General features: G+C 41.2%; 1 protein-coding gene across 1 annotated transcript; it reads right to left on the bottom strand.

Moving 5' to 3' along the window:
• Positions 1-47: 47 nt before the first annotated feature.
• Positions 48-18,808, bottom strand: LOC109487233 (ubinuclein-1-like). Its single transcript, XM_019791218.1, has 20 exons — positions 18,387-18,808; positions 12,141-12,275; positions 11,723-11,773; positions 11,282-11,344; positions 10,610-10,753; positions 10,139-10,198; positions 9,626-9,750; positions 9,049-9,239; positions 8,277-8,434; positions 5,203-5,270; positions 4,796-4,838; positions 4,518-4,604; positions 4,052-4,170; positions 3,159-3,320; positions 2,675-2,812; positions 2,184-2,234; positions 1,854-1,870; positions 1,676-1,716; positions 1,167-1,211; positions 48-500 (listed from the first exon to the last, which is right to left on the bottom strand). Exons 1-20 carry the CDS (start codon positions 18,567-18,569, stop codon positions 48-50), a joined length of 2,334 nt encoding a protein of 777 aa, XP_019646777.1. The 5' UTR covers positions 18,570-18,808.
• Positions 18,809-18,915: the final 107 nt, after the last annotated feature.

The following is an 18,915-nucleotide window of genomic DNA, read 5'->3' as shown; positions in this document are numbered from 1 at the left end:
GCCTGTGTCCCACATGTATTGTATTGTTACGATTTCAATAAATCAAATCACGAACCTATAGCATGTCCAATGGAGTTATCCGTGGGGGAAGCAGATGAAGAAGACTCCTTGGGATTGGGAGACTCCTTGGTGGGTTGTTGTTGTTTCGAAGAAGATGTCTTGCCGACAACGTCGGAGTCTGCATAGTCCAGGAGTGTGGGAATGAATGAGGAGATGGAGGAGGTGAGGGAGGGAGCGTTGGGAAGGCCGGACGGAGGAGACGAGACAACCGAAGCCGACGCCTGCTGCTTTTCCGCCGCAACGCACGACGCGAACAACGACATGGACTGGAGTGCCGAAGATGATGTTGTCATGGTAACGGGTTTGCTGGTCGCCATGGGAACAGGTTTATTGAAGGGCTGGCTGGGTGAAGTGGAGTTGTTGCTGGTCCCTGCCGCTCCGCTGGGGGCGATGACTCCGCCGGAGGACAGCACCACGGGCGAGCCAGACTTACGGTCCTGCTGTAAGGGGGAGGAAACACAGGCATAAATGCCACCTAGTGATTCAATGAAAAACTGCAGGGAACATAAGGATAAGAAGCACCACCTAGTGGTTCAATGGAGCACTGCAGGAAACAGACATGAGCACCACCTAGTGATCTGCAGGTGTACTGCACGAGGCACATGTGTTAAAGAAGGTCGAAGTACACATCATGTACAGTCTGCTTGTTCATAAAATTTCCAGGAACCATTTTCTGCAATATGTGTGTGATTCATTAACACAAGGCCTGCATTCTCTTAGCTTGTGTAGAATAGTATAATTTTTCTGCAAACACAAATTTTTCTCTGACTCACTGACTGGACCTCTAGCATGCAAACAAATTACTATTTTTCGAAACATACAGCATAAATACTGACAGGCAGATGCATTGCAACAACCACAATGGTTCCTGCAGTGAACTGGATGATTGGTCGAAAAACTTTCAAAATCAGAAAAAAAGTAAGAATCGCTGAAACAAAAAGTTTAGTGATTTCGTGACAACCAGACCAGCTCACTTCAGTGTTGAGCCTCTGAAAACGAAAGAACGTCCAAGAAAGAATTGTTTTTTCTTGGAACGAAAGATCCAAACAGCACGGGTTACCACCAACCCTTGAAGCTGCTGGATCTGAGGGTTGCGTTTGGCCTACCTGCTGGATCCACCCCCACACATGGGGTGGATGGTCCAGCCCAAACTGGAAAATACAACAGAGACCAATGGTGAGGGAGAGCCCATTACTTTTCTGGGAGGGGGGAGGTGAAAAAGTGGTAGAAAAAAATTAAAAAAGAACCCTTTATTCAAAGTGATAATAATGTGTGGTTTACAAAACAAGTAAGGGGAAGAAACTGGACTGTTACACCTCCAGAGAAAAGTAGTGGCACATTCTTAAGGCACTTGAGCCAGAAATTTATGTACCTATGACATGCATCAGGTAAGTTGGATAGCTAACTGCCAGGTAGTGTACAATGTAATACAAAAATCTCCATTCTCTATGGCCATGCATTAAGTCAATTATATATAGGTCATAGTGTGTACATGTACATGTAAGTATCAGTGAGAAAGTGCATGCTCTAAAGGAGTCAACATCGCATGATTACCTGAGTGTGGACTTCATCTAAGGAATGTTTTGAGCAGCAAAAGCGTGAAACAAACACAAACCTTGACGATAGCTGCTTTCTTTGGGGCAGGGTTCACTTGTACTGTGAAAAAAAGAAAAAAGAAAAAAATTAACAAGTTTTGTACATGAAACAGGAAATTAAGAACCGAAATTTTGAATTTGATTAAGAGAAAAAACTGCGCCAACAATCACAACGGTAAATAAGTGACTTCAACTTACTCTTTTTCTGCTTCGGTCTGAAAGGAAAAGAGAAAAAAAAATTTAGGTCAATTTTATTTCAGAGTATACCATGCATACGAACATGCAGAAAAACAAAGAAAGACACTAAGACTTATACTTATAGATTACCTTGGGGAAACATTTGATATAAAGGTTCTATTCAGGAAATATGCAGATCCAGAATTTTCTAGATATTTTAGACTATTTTCAATCTCTGTACTGTACCAGGGCATGAACTTTTTTTCACATCATGGGTTCTTTCCGTCCATTACTAACTTTTTTATATCCGGGAACTGATAAAATTTACTTAGCTAAGGAAGCCGTACTCACGGTTGTGCTGTTATACAGCTATGGATACATCTGCTCTCTTTAAACAACATTCTGCAAGGGACAACATTATTCCAACGTGAAACTCACATTTTAAACAATTTTCCTGAGATTACAGTTTAAGATAGGTAAAAAGTGAAGGTAGTCCCATAGCCTTTTTGAGGCTGTAGGGGTGGTGGGTTGTTAGACCATTGTGTCAAGAGCATGGTACTGGAAGGTGGAGCCCATCCCTCTCTTACACACACACACACACCTGCATACACACACGCACTCACGCACACATACACACACACACACGCACACACACACACACATACATACACACACACACACACACACACAGCCATGCACAAATAAAAGGCACGTACACACACACACACACACACACATAATGCACACGCACGCACATAAACATACATGCACACACACGCGAGAACAAAAACACTACTGAAAACATAGACTTCTTGGCAAAGGTAAGAATCCTAAACCCTGACCTTGCCTGCATCCAGCCTTTCGGCCAGCAGTTCTTGACCTCCTGCTCCAGATAAGTCTTGAGGTACTCCTCAGCAGACTGGGAGCGAGACTTGTCGTAGTGCTGAACCTTAATCCTAACCACCTCGTACAGCAGTTTCCTGGGAAAACAACACAGGAGAGGCTTTCAGCAACAATTTTTCTTTTTGACCAGCCCCCCCCCCCAACTCTGTCCTGCCATTTGCTACATAAAGTAATCCAACACCACAGGGTGTCCGGTTACCATGGTGACAGCCGTCTGGTTCAGGTCATTCACCTCGTTTCGAGAAGAAGAAACAGAGTAAAAACTTTTAAGTTTTCCTTCTGCGAAGGTACACAACAAAAAATATCAGGCATGTTTTCCTTTTGCGAAGGTAAACAACCAAAAATATGTCTTCCTTCGCACAAAGAATATGTTTTCCTTCTGTGAAGGTAAACAATACAAGACAGGAGAAGCTGTGAACTCACCTGATCTCTTCCGTCCACTCGAACTTCCTCCTGGGCATGCTGGAGCGTTTGATCTTGATGTTGTCCAGGCTGTTCTTGGTCCCCTCCTCATCCTCATCTGACGTGGACCCAGGGTTCTCTCCTTCTCCCTCCCTGTGCAGACTCTGCTGGCTCTCCTGGATCCTGGGGGGACAGTAAGCACCGTTAGTTACTGTTAACTCTGTCCTACAGGAGATATTGCCTGTCTGGATCCTGGGAGACAGTAAGCACCGTTAGTTACTGTTAACTCTGTCCTACAGGAGATATTGCCTGTCTGGATCCTGGGGAACAGTAAGCACCGTTAGTTACTGTTAACTCTGTCCTACAGGAGATATTGCCTGTCTGACGTGGACCCGGGGCTCTCCCCCTCCCCCTCCCTGTGCAGACTCTGCTGGCTCTCCTGGATCCTAAATAGCAGGGTAGAAAACACAGTTATCTTTATCCATGATAGTATACAATGAGGGGGCCTAAAACAATGCAGAATTATTTCAGCCTGAAAATTCTTCTCTGTCAAACTTATGTGTAAGGTCTCATTTTTAATCACTCAAAGAAAAAGTTGACCAGCTCAAACTCTGAGGACAGCTGACGGGCAAATTAACAGTCTGGAACTTTTGACCCCAGTTTCTCTTGCAGAGACATATAGGTTGGGCTGGTCTACTTCTAGGACTTACATGTGTATAAAGCATAGATGTAATGCTTGAAAAATCACACTGTAGTCAGTGCACTAGACAAACAGCTCAGATCTGTCTCTAGCCCTACGTTTTAACCATGTTATGTTCTGAAACTCATCATTAGGCATGACCCTCCATGACGTCACACTTAAATTAATCTCAAACAAAAGAAACAAACAAACAAACAAACAAACGCAGACTGACTGTTCTATCTTGGCCTGTGTGGCGATCTTGCACTCCTCCTGGTGGCGCCGGATCTGTTCCGGCATCACCTTCCCGATCGCCTCTCGTAACCGAAACAACGGCTCACGCAGCTGACTGTCCTGGGGACGGGAAATGATATACATTGTACGTGTATTAGAGAAAGGTACTACTGCCTTTTGGTGGCTAAAGGGGCAGAGGGGGGAAGGTGAACTGAAGTCAGGTATCCATTTTACACTTGGGTGGAGTGAGGAATGTTGTGCAAAGAGCATTTCCCAAAAACAGGAATGCCGGAAATTGAACCCATGGTCTCTTAATCTTGTGCCTAACCACTCAGCCGGGCCATTCAAGCATAAGATAATTACACGACTAAGCATAGAATCTCATTTTAGGTGAGCAAGCATAATATGAGCAAGAATGATCTGAAAAATTTTTTTTTAGATCACATCCATTCAAGTCTCGTACTTACAAGTTCACTATGTCTGAGTTTCTTGGCCCTCTTGAGGAGTGTGTCCTTGGTACAGGGAAGGTGGGCAGCCAGGTGGGCAAACACTCCCTGTCAATGCAATACATGTCGCAAGGTGTGGTTAGAGATAGCAGGACTCATCTACTTTGGTATAAGTGCCCTCTGGCAGATCATACAGAAACTACAGGGCAGCCACACACTCGTGCACACGCATACACAGAAACACAAACCTACAATGTATACACACACACACACACAGACACTAAAACATTGGTACTCACAGATCTTTCTGAACACTTCAGTTCTCTAGACTGCATCTCCACACTGGAAAAAACAACAATACAGGAATAACATAATGTAGTGCACAATAGAAGTCACTAATCTCTTAAAGCATTACATTTAAGTATGAAAGTTGACATACAAGACATATATTATATTGGATGGACATATACATTGTACAATCTACAGATTGTACAATGTATATGTCCATCCAATAAACAATTCAGTGAGTCCAATGCTTATACATTGTTATAATCTATTCACAACTGAATAAATTTTTTTTACTTTGGATCAGTTTCAGGCTTTTGGCAAAAGACTTACATATTATTTGTACAGTTGAAGAAAGCTTTGTTATATCATAATAGTGTTGTGAAATTTGGAATCTTTATGAAAAAACAGTCCAACTTACTCTAACAACATGCTATTGACGGAGGGGGTGAAGAACTTGCACTTTCCGTCTGAAGACATCTCAGCCGCCTGGGGAGGAAGGAAAGGAGAGAAAGTGAAACATTAAGATCTTTGCTTTTGTCTTTGCTATGTTAAACCTTTTTTACAGTTGCCCATATATTGTGTTGACTAGTTCTGTACATTCTAGTGAAGAAGAGAGGTGGATGTCACTCAAACATCTGGAAGTAATGACCGTAATTTATCATTACAACAACTACTGTTTGCCTGGATGTCTATATAGAAACCTTAACCATTGCTTCCAAATACATTCAGTAAAAAATATGTGGTGACCATAAACATATAAAATGTTCGTTTGTATTTTATGTATTGATACAGTCCCTTTGGCCTCTGTGAATAGTTTCATCAGGTTGGTAAGACACTGAGTAAAGAGGCTCTTTTCGCACAACCAAGTCTTTCATTCAGCCGACGTTTATAGCATCAGATAGCAGTGACACCTGTGCTGCAATGCAATGTGAACCAGTCAGAACTGCCCTGAGGAAGGTGACAGACGGTCACCAAAACGTCGGCTGAATAAAGGACTTGGTTGTGTAAAAACAGTCTCTTTACTCAGTCCCTATGGCCTATTGTAATAGCCACTGATTAGTTGGGTAAATCTGGTTGTATGTCAGTCACAGCCAAACCGGTATCCATAAATACATGGTGACTGTTCAGGAAATTCTTTGTTAGTTTTAATAGCTGAATCTAGAGAATAAAGATGAAAAAAGCACACAAGGGAGGTTTATTCACAAAAGAGTGGTTAGTTAAGGAAAGGTTATCAGTTCGTTATGTTATACTGTCTCCAAACCTTCTGAAAACCTGAAACTGTATTTCCTTATGACTCCAGCCTTAAACAAAACTCTTCAAATGTCCAGTATGTATCCATTAGCAGTAGGTTTTGAGTTAAAAATAGCCTCATGTAACTCATTAGAACCATTTCTCATGAATCGTTAGCATTACCCATTGGTTCCACGTGTTCCAATTATGGTCCTAGAATAGTTCCTTTATGCAATATAACTGCCCCTTACACAAGTGAGTGCATAAAGAAGACAATTATACAGACTACCTGCTGGGTCCATCACCACAGACGACTGCTGAGGTAGAGCTATAGACATTGTTTGTCAAGCTGTCATTTTAATCAGATGTACTTCGGGGTTTGCAGCTCGAAATCTGGGTCGTAAGCGAATCATTTGAACAACTTTTTGCAAACCCACTGACTTTGTAACATCTTTTAGGATCTTACCATAAACATAATTTTCTGTATCACAGAAGCACATTGTCAAAAAAACAATGTGTGTTTACCAATAACTGGCTTCCTTGGAGTCATGTGACCTATTAGGTGATCGGTCACTTGACCCTGATGAAGGCTGCAGTACCTTTAGGTCACGTGATCTATTTGCTAATTGGTCATTCTAAACTGATGAAGATTGCAGCATTTAAAGGTCGCTTGAACCTAAAAGCCTAAAACTTTTGAAATTTTGTGTGGTTCAAATATGATTTTATATGTCATAGACTGAAACACAAGTTGCCAAAAAACACAAATGTGTCTCGACACGTCACAACTATGGAGATTTGACCGTAACCAAGACAACGGCACTGACCTTGGCCGGCTGGAGGGTGGCAGACAGTGAGGGAAAACTTCTCAACTGTCCCACTGACAGCATGTTCTATAGCAAGGCAATTTGGCACACAATAAGCAAACAGGGGGTCGGAGGTAGAAACAACTGTGGGGTACACATACCACAGCACATTGCAGAACAGCTCTTGCAAACTTTTAAAATTTTTTCCAATTTCGGAGGTAAATAAAATGATAATTGTCTATTTGATGTCAGTTAAATCTGTACAAGTGACCACCAATGCATAAGGACTACCTGGCCAACGTGACCACTTTTTGGTGGAACACATTGCAGAACAGCTTTGCAGAAAACTTCCAAATTTCAATTCTTATCTTACCGATTTCGGAGATAAACAAAATAAAGTGTATCACAGCTAATTATTAATTTGTAAAAACAGTGAAGTCATGTACAAGTGACCACCACTACTGTATATAAGGACCACCTGGCCAATGTGACCACTTTTTGGTGGTCTTTTACTAGAAAATTTGATCCCTGTAAGAACGAAAAAGTGGGTTTTGCAGTGTGCTGTTGATGGGGCATAGCAGTGAAAATTAGTGAAGATTAGAACAGATTGCCAAAAGTTCTATTTTTAGGTAATTTGAGCAAGAATCTTGGACTAAAACATAAACCGAGTATTGGGTTCACCAGGGCACAGTGATGTTACAACCACAGGATGGGTGACGTTTTTTTCGCAAGCATGCTTGGGTAGTCTCACAAGTTCTTAGACTCACCCTGGACATTCAATCTCAATTGACAAATTTTGGACACCGAACCTGATGACTTTAGGTATTAAATTGCCATCTACATCTGGGCATGGCAACCAACCCTCAACAAAGAAGGGTAGCCACAAAGATATTGCAACTCACAGAGTCATCTGTGATATTTACATTTGTACTTGAACTTGTGAGACCATCCTGTACAATACAAGAACCACGGACACAAGACGATGGATGGAGTCACGAGATGGAAATCACCCTCATCACGTCAAGAAACTCCTTCACTCCAAAACACAGAAACTAGAGATGCCTAGCAGCTAGTGTCAAACAGTAACTGGAAACACCTAGCAAATAGCAACTTAGCCACCAGCAGCTTAGCCACTAGCAACACCTAGATACAGCTAGCAACTACATTTGTAGCAACACTTGATACCTACATGTATGTAGGCAACTAGCAACACCTTGTAACTAGCAGTAGCAACAGCTAGCAGCTAGCAACACCTTGTAACTAGCAGTAGCAACATCTACAACGATGTAGCAGCTAGCAACACCTTGTAACTAGCTACTGAACTAGCAACATCTAGTTTAGAAAAAACAAATCCTGTCCTTACTTCTTTCAGCTAGCAACACCTAGCAATGTGTAGCAACATCTAGCACCACCCATCCTTAATGTGTACAGTTTACAAAAAGACAAAACCTGTCCTCACCTCTTTCAGCTTGACGATGGTAGTGTGGAGGTCGGAGGGCAGGCCGGTGGGGAGGTTGGGGGGTTTCTCGGGATTGATGCCGTCACCTAGGCTACCGTCTCCAATACCTGACAGGATGCTGCCGGCCAGCAGGGAGGAGGAGGAGCCTACATCAGCACCTGGGGATGGGAGGATGACAGAACAGGTGTCAGGCTACGTATGGATGGACCCTGTACACAGTATAGGGCTTGAAATTCACTTCTGGGAAATAGGTGCACTGATGTGCCTGATGAACTTCCAGCTATCACATCTTACTCTTTTTATTTTGACTGTCGTCCCAGCAAATAAACAATGACTATAATTTGTGATGATTATGTATGTTCATTCTCTTTTATTTTGTTGCCAGTATGTTCACATGTTTATATGTTTTGAACCCTGGAAGACTAGTCGTTTTAGACTAAAGGGTATCGAAATAAACGAATAAACGAACTTTAAAAATAGTGAGTGATAAAAACATGACCTAATGTTCCCAGCCTAAAAAACAAAACCCAGCTGATTTTCCAAACCCAGTGAAGTTTGGGAAGTTAAAAAAATCTCTACTTCTACCTTTAAGTTATCAACTTTTCATTTGGTACCACCTGGAAATAATCAATGATGAATGATAACTTTTACAGATGAAAAACTATGCCTAATGTTCCAAACCCAGCAAAAAATATCAAATATTACGCCTTCAACGTTTCATTTACTGAAGTCTCAGCAATTAACAAAAGTGACTAAGTGAAAAGATCTCTACCTAATGTCCCAAACCCAGCCGAGCTGAGCAGGTTAGATGCTGACACGTTGCTGTTGTGCTGAGGGAAGCCTGCAGAGGGAGGAGATGTGCTGTTGGAGGTAGGGAGGGGCTGGCCTGGCTGGTGAAGCTGCTGTTGTCTCTGCAAAAGCTCTGCCACAGTTGGGGTACTCTTCTTTCGGGGTTTTGTAGTACTGAGGAAGAGAAGCATAAAGTTAATGAAAAATACAAGACCACAACATCCTCGCAGAATTGTTGGGAATATATATATTTAAAATATTGAAAATATATGAGTACAGAAAGAGTCCAAGACAGTGTTCCTCACAGGCATGCGCCGTCGTGTCTTTGCACACATATTTTGGGGATTTTTCTGATGAAGACTTTGGAATAAAAAGTCGAAACCGGTAAAATTGATAGTCTCAGCCATCATCCTTCTGACAAACTCTTGACTTTGCACACATATTTTGGGGACTTGAGCCCAAAACCTTTCGATTCAAAGTCTAACCACTCTAACCACTTGACCACCTTGTCACCTGTGATTAATGCATTATGACTCTTAAGTTATCATTGAGAACTTTACCCATCTCCTTTCTCCCGTGGTTTCCGTGGCTTCTTGGGCTTGTTTGGGTCCAGCGGGTCCTTCAACCGCTTCCGTTTTCTCACCCCGTCTTTCTCCACACCGTCTTTGGAAGGTTTTCTCATTTTCTGTGAGGACAGGAAAAGAAGACAAAGATTTTATAAAAATCTTACTGTACTGTTACCAATAGTGGATATTAATGCAGGTCATGATCAAGCAACTTTCTGAAATGCACATATGTATTAATAACATCATTTAATTCATGCATAAAACATCTATCATAAATTGAACTCATTTTGGGGCAAGTTGAGTAAAAAAAGGGAAATAAACTGGAAACCACTGTCAGTTAGTCTTCACTCTCAGCTTCTAACTTAGGGAGAAGAGATGCTATTCCAGTAACATGGTGTTAGCTCAGTGAATGGGTCTTTCACTGAGGAAAATTTGTTACAGAAAACAAAACAAAAAGATTTCAACTTGTAGACAATAAGTAGCAGGGGCACTGCATCTTTTCCTTACTCTCTTTTTTTTGGTGGCATCCTTGAAGTCACCTCCTGAGTCTTCTGAGTCGGACAGGATCTAAGAAGGGTGCTGAGTTAGACTTACGACAACATACAAAATCACAATCACACAGTACAGGAAAATCTCTTTACAGCAAATAAAATGGTCTTTTACCATATATTCTGTTCTTGTAATCTTTGAACAGTCCCTAACCTAAATTTGATGATCTACATGCCTCATACGTTGCAGTATTTATCACACGATATTGTCATGCATACTTGTAGTACTGGGGAATCTTTTGCAGAAAGACCCCCCAAAAGATGGCTGGACCAAACAGTAAATGATACTGGATGGTCCCTCAAGATTGCTGAACAAATTAGGCTAAGGACCGTGCTGCTTGGAGGGAAAATATAAAGAAGTGCAAGGGGACAGCTCTGGCCTAAGCAATTAGGCAGGTAGGCAGGCTTCTTCCTGGAGCAGTTTTCTCACCTTTGGTGTTTTTCTTTTCACACCTGGTGCCTTAAAGTTGCCCTCGGAGTCAGAGTCGGAGACGTCTCTAAACTCCAGGACTCCAGAGTTGATGTAGAAACCACCCAGTTTGGTGGTGATGTCAGCTGGCACCAACTCATCATACTGGAGAAAAAAACAAGGTGCTTGTTACTGTTGTCAATAATTTTATCAGGTCAGAAAAGGTTCAACCAACACAGGTTTCATCCAATAACTGCCTTAAAGTTTGTAATATTGCAACAGTGATACCTAGCTGCAGTACATATCAGAACCAGTCATTGGTGTCAGATATGTGAGGGAAAAGAGGTGACAGATGGTCACCAAAATGTTGGTTGTAAAAACCCACTGGTTGTTGAATTAAGAACCTTCTTAGACAACATGCTCGTAGAAAATCCCACTAGAGGAATTATCAAGAAAGTTATGTTTCTACTGACATTTCATCAATTCATGTCCATTGGTGGGTCTGGGTCTGCTGTGGTGTGTGGTTTACAACAACTTGTTTTAGCTCTTTCTAACATTCACACTCACTCAGTCACTATCCAGGTTTTGATTGTACTGCTGCAGGTGTCCCTGACACATGGTTAGGCAGCAGTCAGCTAGTTAGTTTTACTTCTTTTCTACATTCACCAAGTAAAAAAAAAGCGAAAGACTTACACATTCCGAGTTGTCCACAAACGGGTCTGTCTCGTCATACCCCAGACCCATGTCCACTAAGTCCTGCATGGAAACAACAAGCAACGGATATCAAAACGTTTTCACTTGTGGAATGACAATAAAACATGCACATAACCCTACTACCAGTAGTATCATTCATTTACTTCACTTATTGAATTTTTGAATTTCTAAATAGGCAGCCCTATCCACCAAGTCTACATAAAGAATGGTAATGATGACAGACACCTGTCAGTCATACAAGTTCTTTTTTTTTTTTAAACATTCTTCATAGCCAAATGACCTATGGCCCCATAAAACTACTCTTCTGTTTTGGAAGAAATCTATTTTCCCATAACTTGCCCATTGCATAAAATCATTTAGGGTGAAAAAAAGGAATTTTCAGAAGGTCATCCCAAGGTCACACGACAGGTGTTGACTGACCTCTATCCTGTCTTTTCTCCTGCCCTTGACCTTGCTGACTGTCGAAGGACCCTGAGAAAAAAAAACAGGTCAGCATCTAATTTACATAAAGTAAATAAGTACAGTTATTAAAAAGTGGAAATAACCCCACAAAACTCATATTGTGCACTGCATATTTACAACAATACAAACTTGAAAATACTAGTAAAATACAAACTTGAAAATACTAGTAAGATAACCATAACTATAAAAATGTAAATTATATACCAAAGTAGTGCTACACATAAATAATGTATGCATTACCACAGGTACTACTACTAGTACTAGAGGGTCAACGGTCAACATTTCTTCTATAAACAATATCATCATCTGAATATCAGACTTTTTGACTTGTATACAAGAAACACACAAAACCAGATCAGAAGTTGATGTGACTCACGTATTTCTCTTCAAAGTGCCGGGCGATCCTTTCCACATCCGCGACCTCCCTGGCATCCTCAGCTGCGAAGGGGTCGCTGGGGTCAATGACCTGGACGTCCTTATTTGGAGTTGGCCTGCTGTCCTTGTCTTTACTCTGTGTGTGGGGCGAGAGAAAATTACGATAAGGTCACGTGTCTGTAACTGTACTCTCGCCAGTTTACGTTGGGAAGTGACTGGTCATTAATTATCCTAATGATGGCGACAGTGGTCGTTGAAAATCTGATCTCCTTTAGGCTTTACTAGTTGTGTTGGAATAAAGTTCAACATTTTACTATAAATTATATGTAATGACAACAGTTTCTTTTACTTGTTCCTTCAAGGTATTTACAAGTAGTAAGTAGCGCTAAGGCGACAATTGAAAACAGCAGTAACAATCACTGTACATGACAATAACATAAATTAGATATGTTGGACAACAATAGTCATATCAATAACATATACATGTACGTAGCTAAGCATGGGAATTAATGTAACAAACACATACACATACAGACTGACACAAACACACACACACAGATAAACACACACATTTAGAGTTTAGACACACACAGAATAAGATGGGCCACAAACAGTACATGCAGCATCAGCCTTATAACTGTGTCTGTCTGATATAATGCTATTCTACATCTGTCCAATATTGCAATGCAAGTTTTATGTGTGCTGCATAATGGTTTACAATAAGTCATAGTGCAGGCACAAATATAATAGTGATGCTTAACTGCAATTTCAACACATTTGTACATGAAAAATCAAAATCATGATCTGATTGTCATGTATAAATTCAACACATGGGATTTGATACTCAATGTGAGATAACTTCACATGCAATGTTTTAGTAATTCTAAGTCTAGCATCTATTCTTTCAAGCTCAAAATAGCCCATAAAATCTTGTTCATGTTTCAAATGAGCAAATTCTTCTGAAAACAAGAGCAGAGATTTCAAGAAAATGTCAAGATTTGCTTATATAGTAGTAGTTGTAGCAAAATACAAAACGTAATTGTTCACCATGTAATACTAATAGATTATATTCTTGTGCTCACATGTACAGTATTAGTTAGTACTGGACTCCCAGCCACTAAACATGAACAAATCTTTAGATTATTACTTACAAGCAGCCAAATCACTTTTAATGCATGTCATTCATAATCATAATAATATCAACATCATGCAACTTGTAACAGTAATACATGAATGTGTAACATAAGCTGCCACCTGTCTTATGAATTTCCATACACTGTGCCCTGACTAAAGAATATACCACTGAAAATGTTCAGGCAACATTTCAATTCAAATGCTCAAGTTTTTCTTCAATTAACTGAACAATTTCTTTAAATTAATGCTGTACGTGACTACAGACACCATCATTACACTTATTTACAGATGTTGATGTACAACCTTAACAAACCCAACATTTCAAATGATTCAATTCTCCTTCCATAAACCACACATTTCCCCACATTATACATGTACAGACCAACACCAGTGTAATATTGCATAGCCACTGCAGTACATGTAAGTGCTGATATAATGTACATAATGTAGACAGATGTCTGTGGCCACAAACATCACATTATACAGGTAACCTTTCAACTCTAATCCTGAGACCATGATATCTGTTTTTAGATCATCTTCGACTTTTTCTCTCTTCTAGCCTGGGTAATAATATTACAATAAAGGCAAATACATGTGTTGTGTTGTGTACACATGTACTTATCTTCTTTAACCAATGAATAAGTCTGATACAGGTGTAAATTGTAACAGTGTAGTTCGACGTTGTTTCCTCTCACACATGTGGAAATTTTATCATGCTTAATACGTAGATTATACATTGTACCTAAATTTTAAGTGCTGACATCAACAATTCTTGTAATCAGTTCAGGCAATATTGATTTTATTCATGTACCTGCTATGTCACGTGAAATACAACCTCAACCTGAACCTTATTACGTACTAACACTGTCACTGAAATACAATCCCAACTTAAACCTGAATACATGCACTTTTGATGATAATAAGGATATACATTTAATTCCACAAAAGGCACACCACAGGTTTTCCTAATGTACTTCTATATTCTGTTTTGTTCGATTAGTATAATCACTTACTAGTACTGTATTCTTTTTGTTTCATGTATGTGCAAATAAAAATAAAGAAAATGTACTACTTTGAAGATGTGACAAGAATGTGCATACAGTAGACATATAAAACACAATGACTTTATGATTGAACATCACACACTGTTTTGGACTATGCAGGGTTCGAAATACTTTTTTTCAGGTACGTGCAAAATTGCACATTGGCAAAATTTTTAGGTGCAATTTGAAAAATGTATGTGCAAAATTATATTTAGCCTTGCATCTTGCATAGGTTTGGAACTGTTTTACTGTGTATCAACCTTCTTAGCCTGCCACTGCATATAGAAGTTTTAGTATACATTAAAAAGAAGGGACCAAACAAAACATGAACAATGCAAGTATCATCTGTGTTTATAAAAAAAAAGACCAAAAAAAAATTTGTCGGCATTAGCTTCAAAGGACGCCGCTAGCACCAACAGTGTGCGAGCACATTTATTTTGCATATTTGTTTACCTTGAATATCGTGCACGATATAAGGAAAAAAATACTGCTTAGAAAAAAATAACGTCCGGTTAATTTTTGCTTCTTGGCGCTCCCCTCCCCCTCCTCTGGGGGCGCGTCGTCAACATCGGCCGCGGGATCCTCGGAGACGGTGGACCCGGTGGCATCTCCCGATCCACCACCCCCGGCTGCACCAGCCTCTGGTCCACCGCCACCGGCTGCACCAGCCTCGTGAAAAGAACTTGAAAATCGACCCCTTCTTCATGGGCCCTTCTTCATGCTTTACAAATTTCCTGGGTAGCACTGAATGCTGGGAAATCCGAAAACTCTGTTTTTCACCGAATTTTACCGAAAATTGGACGAAAAAGCCGAAATTACTCTGCCGAAGGACTTCGTACCACATCGGGCAACAAGTTTCGCGGGTCTCACCATATTTGGTAAATCATCTACGTAGGCCTTCGCGTCTTGCCATATTAGGTAAATCATTACGTAATGCCTTCGCGTCTTCACCTGGGGACGAGAGCAGCTTGTTCCCAGGATGTTCAGTAAAGAAAACAATATGGCTGCCATGCGCCCAGCGCGATGCCGACACAGCAAGAAACTTCGGAGATACGCAGTGCAAACATGATATATCGGTATTGTCCAGGTGCAAAATTGCACATTCAAAATATTTTTAGGTGCAAATCTTGAAAATTACGTGCAATTTGCACATTGCACCTTTGTATTTCGAACTCTGCTATGGCACATTTTCTGCTGCTAGTTTGTGTATCATCATTCACTTGTAATGTATTATGGAATGTGTGCCATTGTATGAACAGTGGACATTGTTTTGGAGTGTGCGGCATTTTGCATAAACAAATCCCTGCTGGTTTGAAAGTTGATTGCAAATTACAACTTGTATTATCAATAAAACAATATGTACAGTTGATATCTACAATGAAACAAAATATATCTAAAGTTGCTGTCATCGCATGAGAAGACCTTCTTTTGATGCAAAGAAAAGAAGGGGTGGTCGCAACTACATGTACATGTACTTTTGGTAAACTTTATTGAATTGATACCCAATTTGGTGTGTGTCTATCATGCTTGTCTACTATGTACGAAATACATGTTTGTCTTTCCAGTCATTTAGTGCGTTTTCAAGGTGTATTTTGTTTAATTCATGACAAAAAGTAACAGAGTCATACCCAAAAGAAAATCTATTGCGCGAACACATGCATCTGCTTGGAGATTATAGGTATCTAAAAATCCCACAGAAAAAAATTGGTTAGTGTGTATCTCACTATCCATGTTATCATGTGTAAATTATGTGTTATTCTAAGCTACATTTTCATGTTATTACAAGCTATTCATGGGGCATTATCTTGACTTCTTGACTTTCAACACACTATTGCTGAGCAGACATTGACCAAAATTAACTACAGCTTCAGGACAACACTTGTTTGCATACGTCATCATAAAATCATGTTCAATTGTGCAAAATGTAGTTGGTGCAAATATGTATTTCAGTTCATTATTATCCTGTGTCAATGTTATTCACAATCAATGAAAAAAAAATCAAACAAGGCGAAAACATTTTCTCTACAAACAAAATTGAACAAGCACTAAAGATGAAAAAAAAAAGATTACAGTGTAGGTTTTTTTAAATCACAAACTAAATGCTTTCCACAGCACCTAAGTACTAGTATCACTATTTAAAACACCGGAAGGTAGATATTCCAATAACAAATCACATTTACCAAGATTTAACAATGTGTGAAGAAAGAGCCAGAATGTATGTTCAAAACCATACTGCCCCTGGACAGCAGCTCATTAATATGCAAATATGTAAATCAGGGCATCATTAGCTTAATTTTCCAATCATAACATACGAAATCAATCTACAAAGTCTCTTACAAAAAAAATCACGCCTACGACGTGACACAGAAAACTGCATTGAATCGGCCCTACTTAGTATGCATATATGTAAATTGGCCCAATTAGTAAGGTGATTACATGCGTGTAAAATCAAAACGATCTACTTCACAGTTCCCAGTTTTAAATCCGCAGTTCAGAAGTCACTACATCGATACATCCTGCACTGCCTCGGAAGGGATAATTAGTATACAAGTATGCAAATGAGGCAATCAGCAAACGCTGCTCATTACCAATAAAACATTTACCGACGCGCCCTTAAATACCTGGCGGCGCTCCGATATTTTTCCCTCCCCCAAAAACCTTAGCAAACAAGCGAGTCTGTACTACAAACTTGGACCCTCATCTAAAATCCACACACCTCACACCTAATTTGCATTTTTCACACGTAGATTTTACCAAAATAGGCGAATCCATGGAAAACGACCCAAAATTTTACCCGCGAGAACTACACGTGCTGGTAGCCGGGGGCTTGCCTCACCCCGCCCGCCGCCGAGCCCAGCTCGCACCCGATCAAAGCCCGATCGTTCCCACCTACCTGTGTATCAATCACCTCATTATGTATGCACCCCCTAAGAAGCCCGAAAAAAATAAAAGAAACCACAAAATTTAATATTTTCTGATGGTTTAAATAGAGAGACTTTGTTTGATTGTAGAGTTTCGCGGGAAAACCTCAAACACACGAGCCTCGCACAAAAGACTCCCGTGCTCGCAGATTTCACATATCCGTACCCGGCTGAAAAGGTTATTTTCGTGACCCCAAACAAGAGCAAAAATCTCCCAACCCACCCGAAAATCCTGCCAGCAAAATTGTTCCCAAAAGATTCTCAAAAACCCACGCTATAACACTTTCCCCCTTTTTTCTCCAACACGAGTTTTGTAAAAGAGTCCCGTGTTCGCTACAACTCAAGTTTCCCTTTACTGGGCGACAAGAACGCCGAGCACATATTTTGCCTGAAAGTCCAACATGGCTGCCGAACTGTTCCCCCACCCTTCGTCAAGAAAACCTCGACAGATTTTCTAAATGACAGCCTTGCTTGCTGCCAATGGTTTTGGGTGGAAGCCTGGCAGGCGTTTTGCAGTTCTAGATACTGAGACTACACAAAACCGTGCAGCGAGAGCGAGCTCAAGCCTCGCCAAGTCGCTACAAAACAAAACCGGGACGAAGCGTACTCGGGTCAACCTACATGATGGCGGCTGCACAGGAAAGCAGCTCGGCCTTTTCCCCAGCTCTGTGGATGTGTTTTTCGATCGGGTTTGGGCTGTGCAATTTGTCACGTCGGGAACAGACATGTCGGCCTTTGTCTGGACCAGGATTTCGGCCGTTTTCAACCCCTCTTTCCCTTCAAAAACGAGTCGAACCCACACCATGCGCGAACCATCCCCACCGCAGAAATGTCGGGAGAAACATGTACGATTTTGGTCGCACATTTCGGGGCTCCTCTTCGCCCAAAACGAGCGGCATGACCGCAGGAAGAAATGGAAGACTGTTGTTGGGTGATAAATAACCCCAGAATTTTCCGCTCGTTAAAATTCGAGCTCAAAAGTCGAACATTTCCAGGTTGTTTTGTAAGGTACCTCGGTCCCCTCTGTCCCCCGACCACCCTTCGTACTACGCCCGATTCCTCGCTCCAGCAAGCCCGGACAGCTGTCAGGTTTTCAGGCGAGGGAGAGGAGACAGTAATGGCGAGGAATAAAATAGAAAAGGGGCTCACCATGGCATTTTTAACGAGGTCGACGTAGGAGATCTCGGGGCACGTTTTGTCGGTGCTCGGTGTGAGAGACAGGGCGAACCGGAGGGTCGGAGCACGAGGGGGCGTCGATTTCTCCTTCTTCTCCTTGCCCAACGGCTTCTTTCCCATCAGAGGGATCGGCACAATCCGCTTGGCTTCCGCCATGGTTCATCCGAAGGTCGAGCGCGGCCGGGAAACGCACCAGAAACTGCGGATTCGCGAAGAAGTCAACAACTTCAACTTCCAAGTTTAGCCGCCATTGCCGCCATTTTGCTTTCTGTCGCGAGGAGGCGAGTGCGCCTGCGCAGAACAGGATTGTGGGATAGATCGTGGGGCGTGGTTTGGTCTGTCGTCTGCTAGAAACAGTCACATGTTGTAAACAATGACAACTCGGAAATACTTTCTGTGTTGTTCACTCAGGAATCTAAAACTGCACGTTAGAAGACAGATATATTGTAGATATTAGCAAGGTACGGGTGAGAGATTTATATAATGCAACGCCTTCTGAAAA

Source organism: Branchiostoma belcheri, unplaced genomic scaffold (genome assembly GCF_001625305.1).
Source record: "Branchiostoma belcheri isolate BF01 breed outbred unplaced genomic scaffold, Haploidv18h27 scaffold87, whole genome shotgun sequence".
Lineage (NCBI taxonomy): Eukaryota > Metazoa > Chordata > Leptocardii > Amphioxiformes > Branchiostomatidae > Branchiostoma > Branchiostoma belcheri.
This window is presented reverse-complemented; position numbering and strand designations above follow the sequence as displayed.

Bases quoted from the DNA above. Each gene is read 5' to 3' on its own strand.
- LOC109487233 (XM_019791218.1), bottom strand. From the start codon at position 18,569: ATGGCGGAAGCCAAGCGGATTGTGCCGATCCCTCTGATGGGAAAGAAG. The intron at 9,240-9,625 runs GTAAAGTTCTCA...TCTCTTCCTCAG, and splicing joins CCACGGGAGAAAGGAGATGG to TACTACAAAACCCCGAAAGA. The intron at 501-1,166 runs GTAGGCCAAACG...TCCCCCTTACAG, and splicing joins TGTGGGGGTGGATCCAGCAG to CAGGACCGTAAGTCTGGCTC.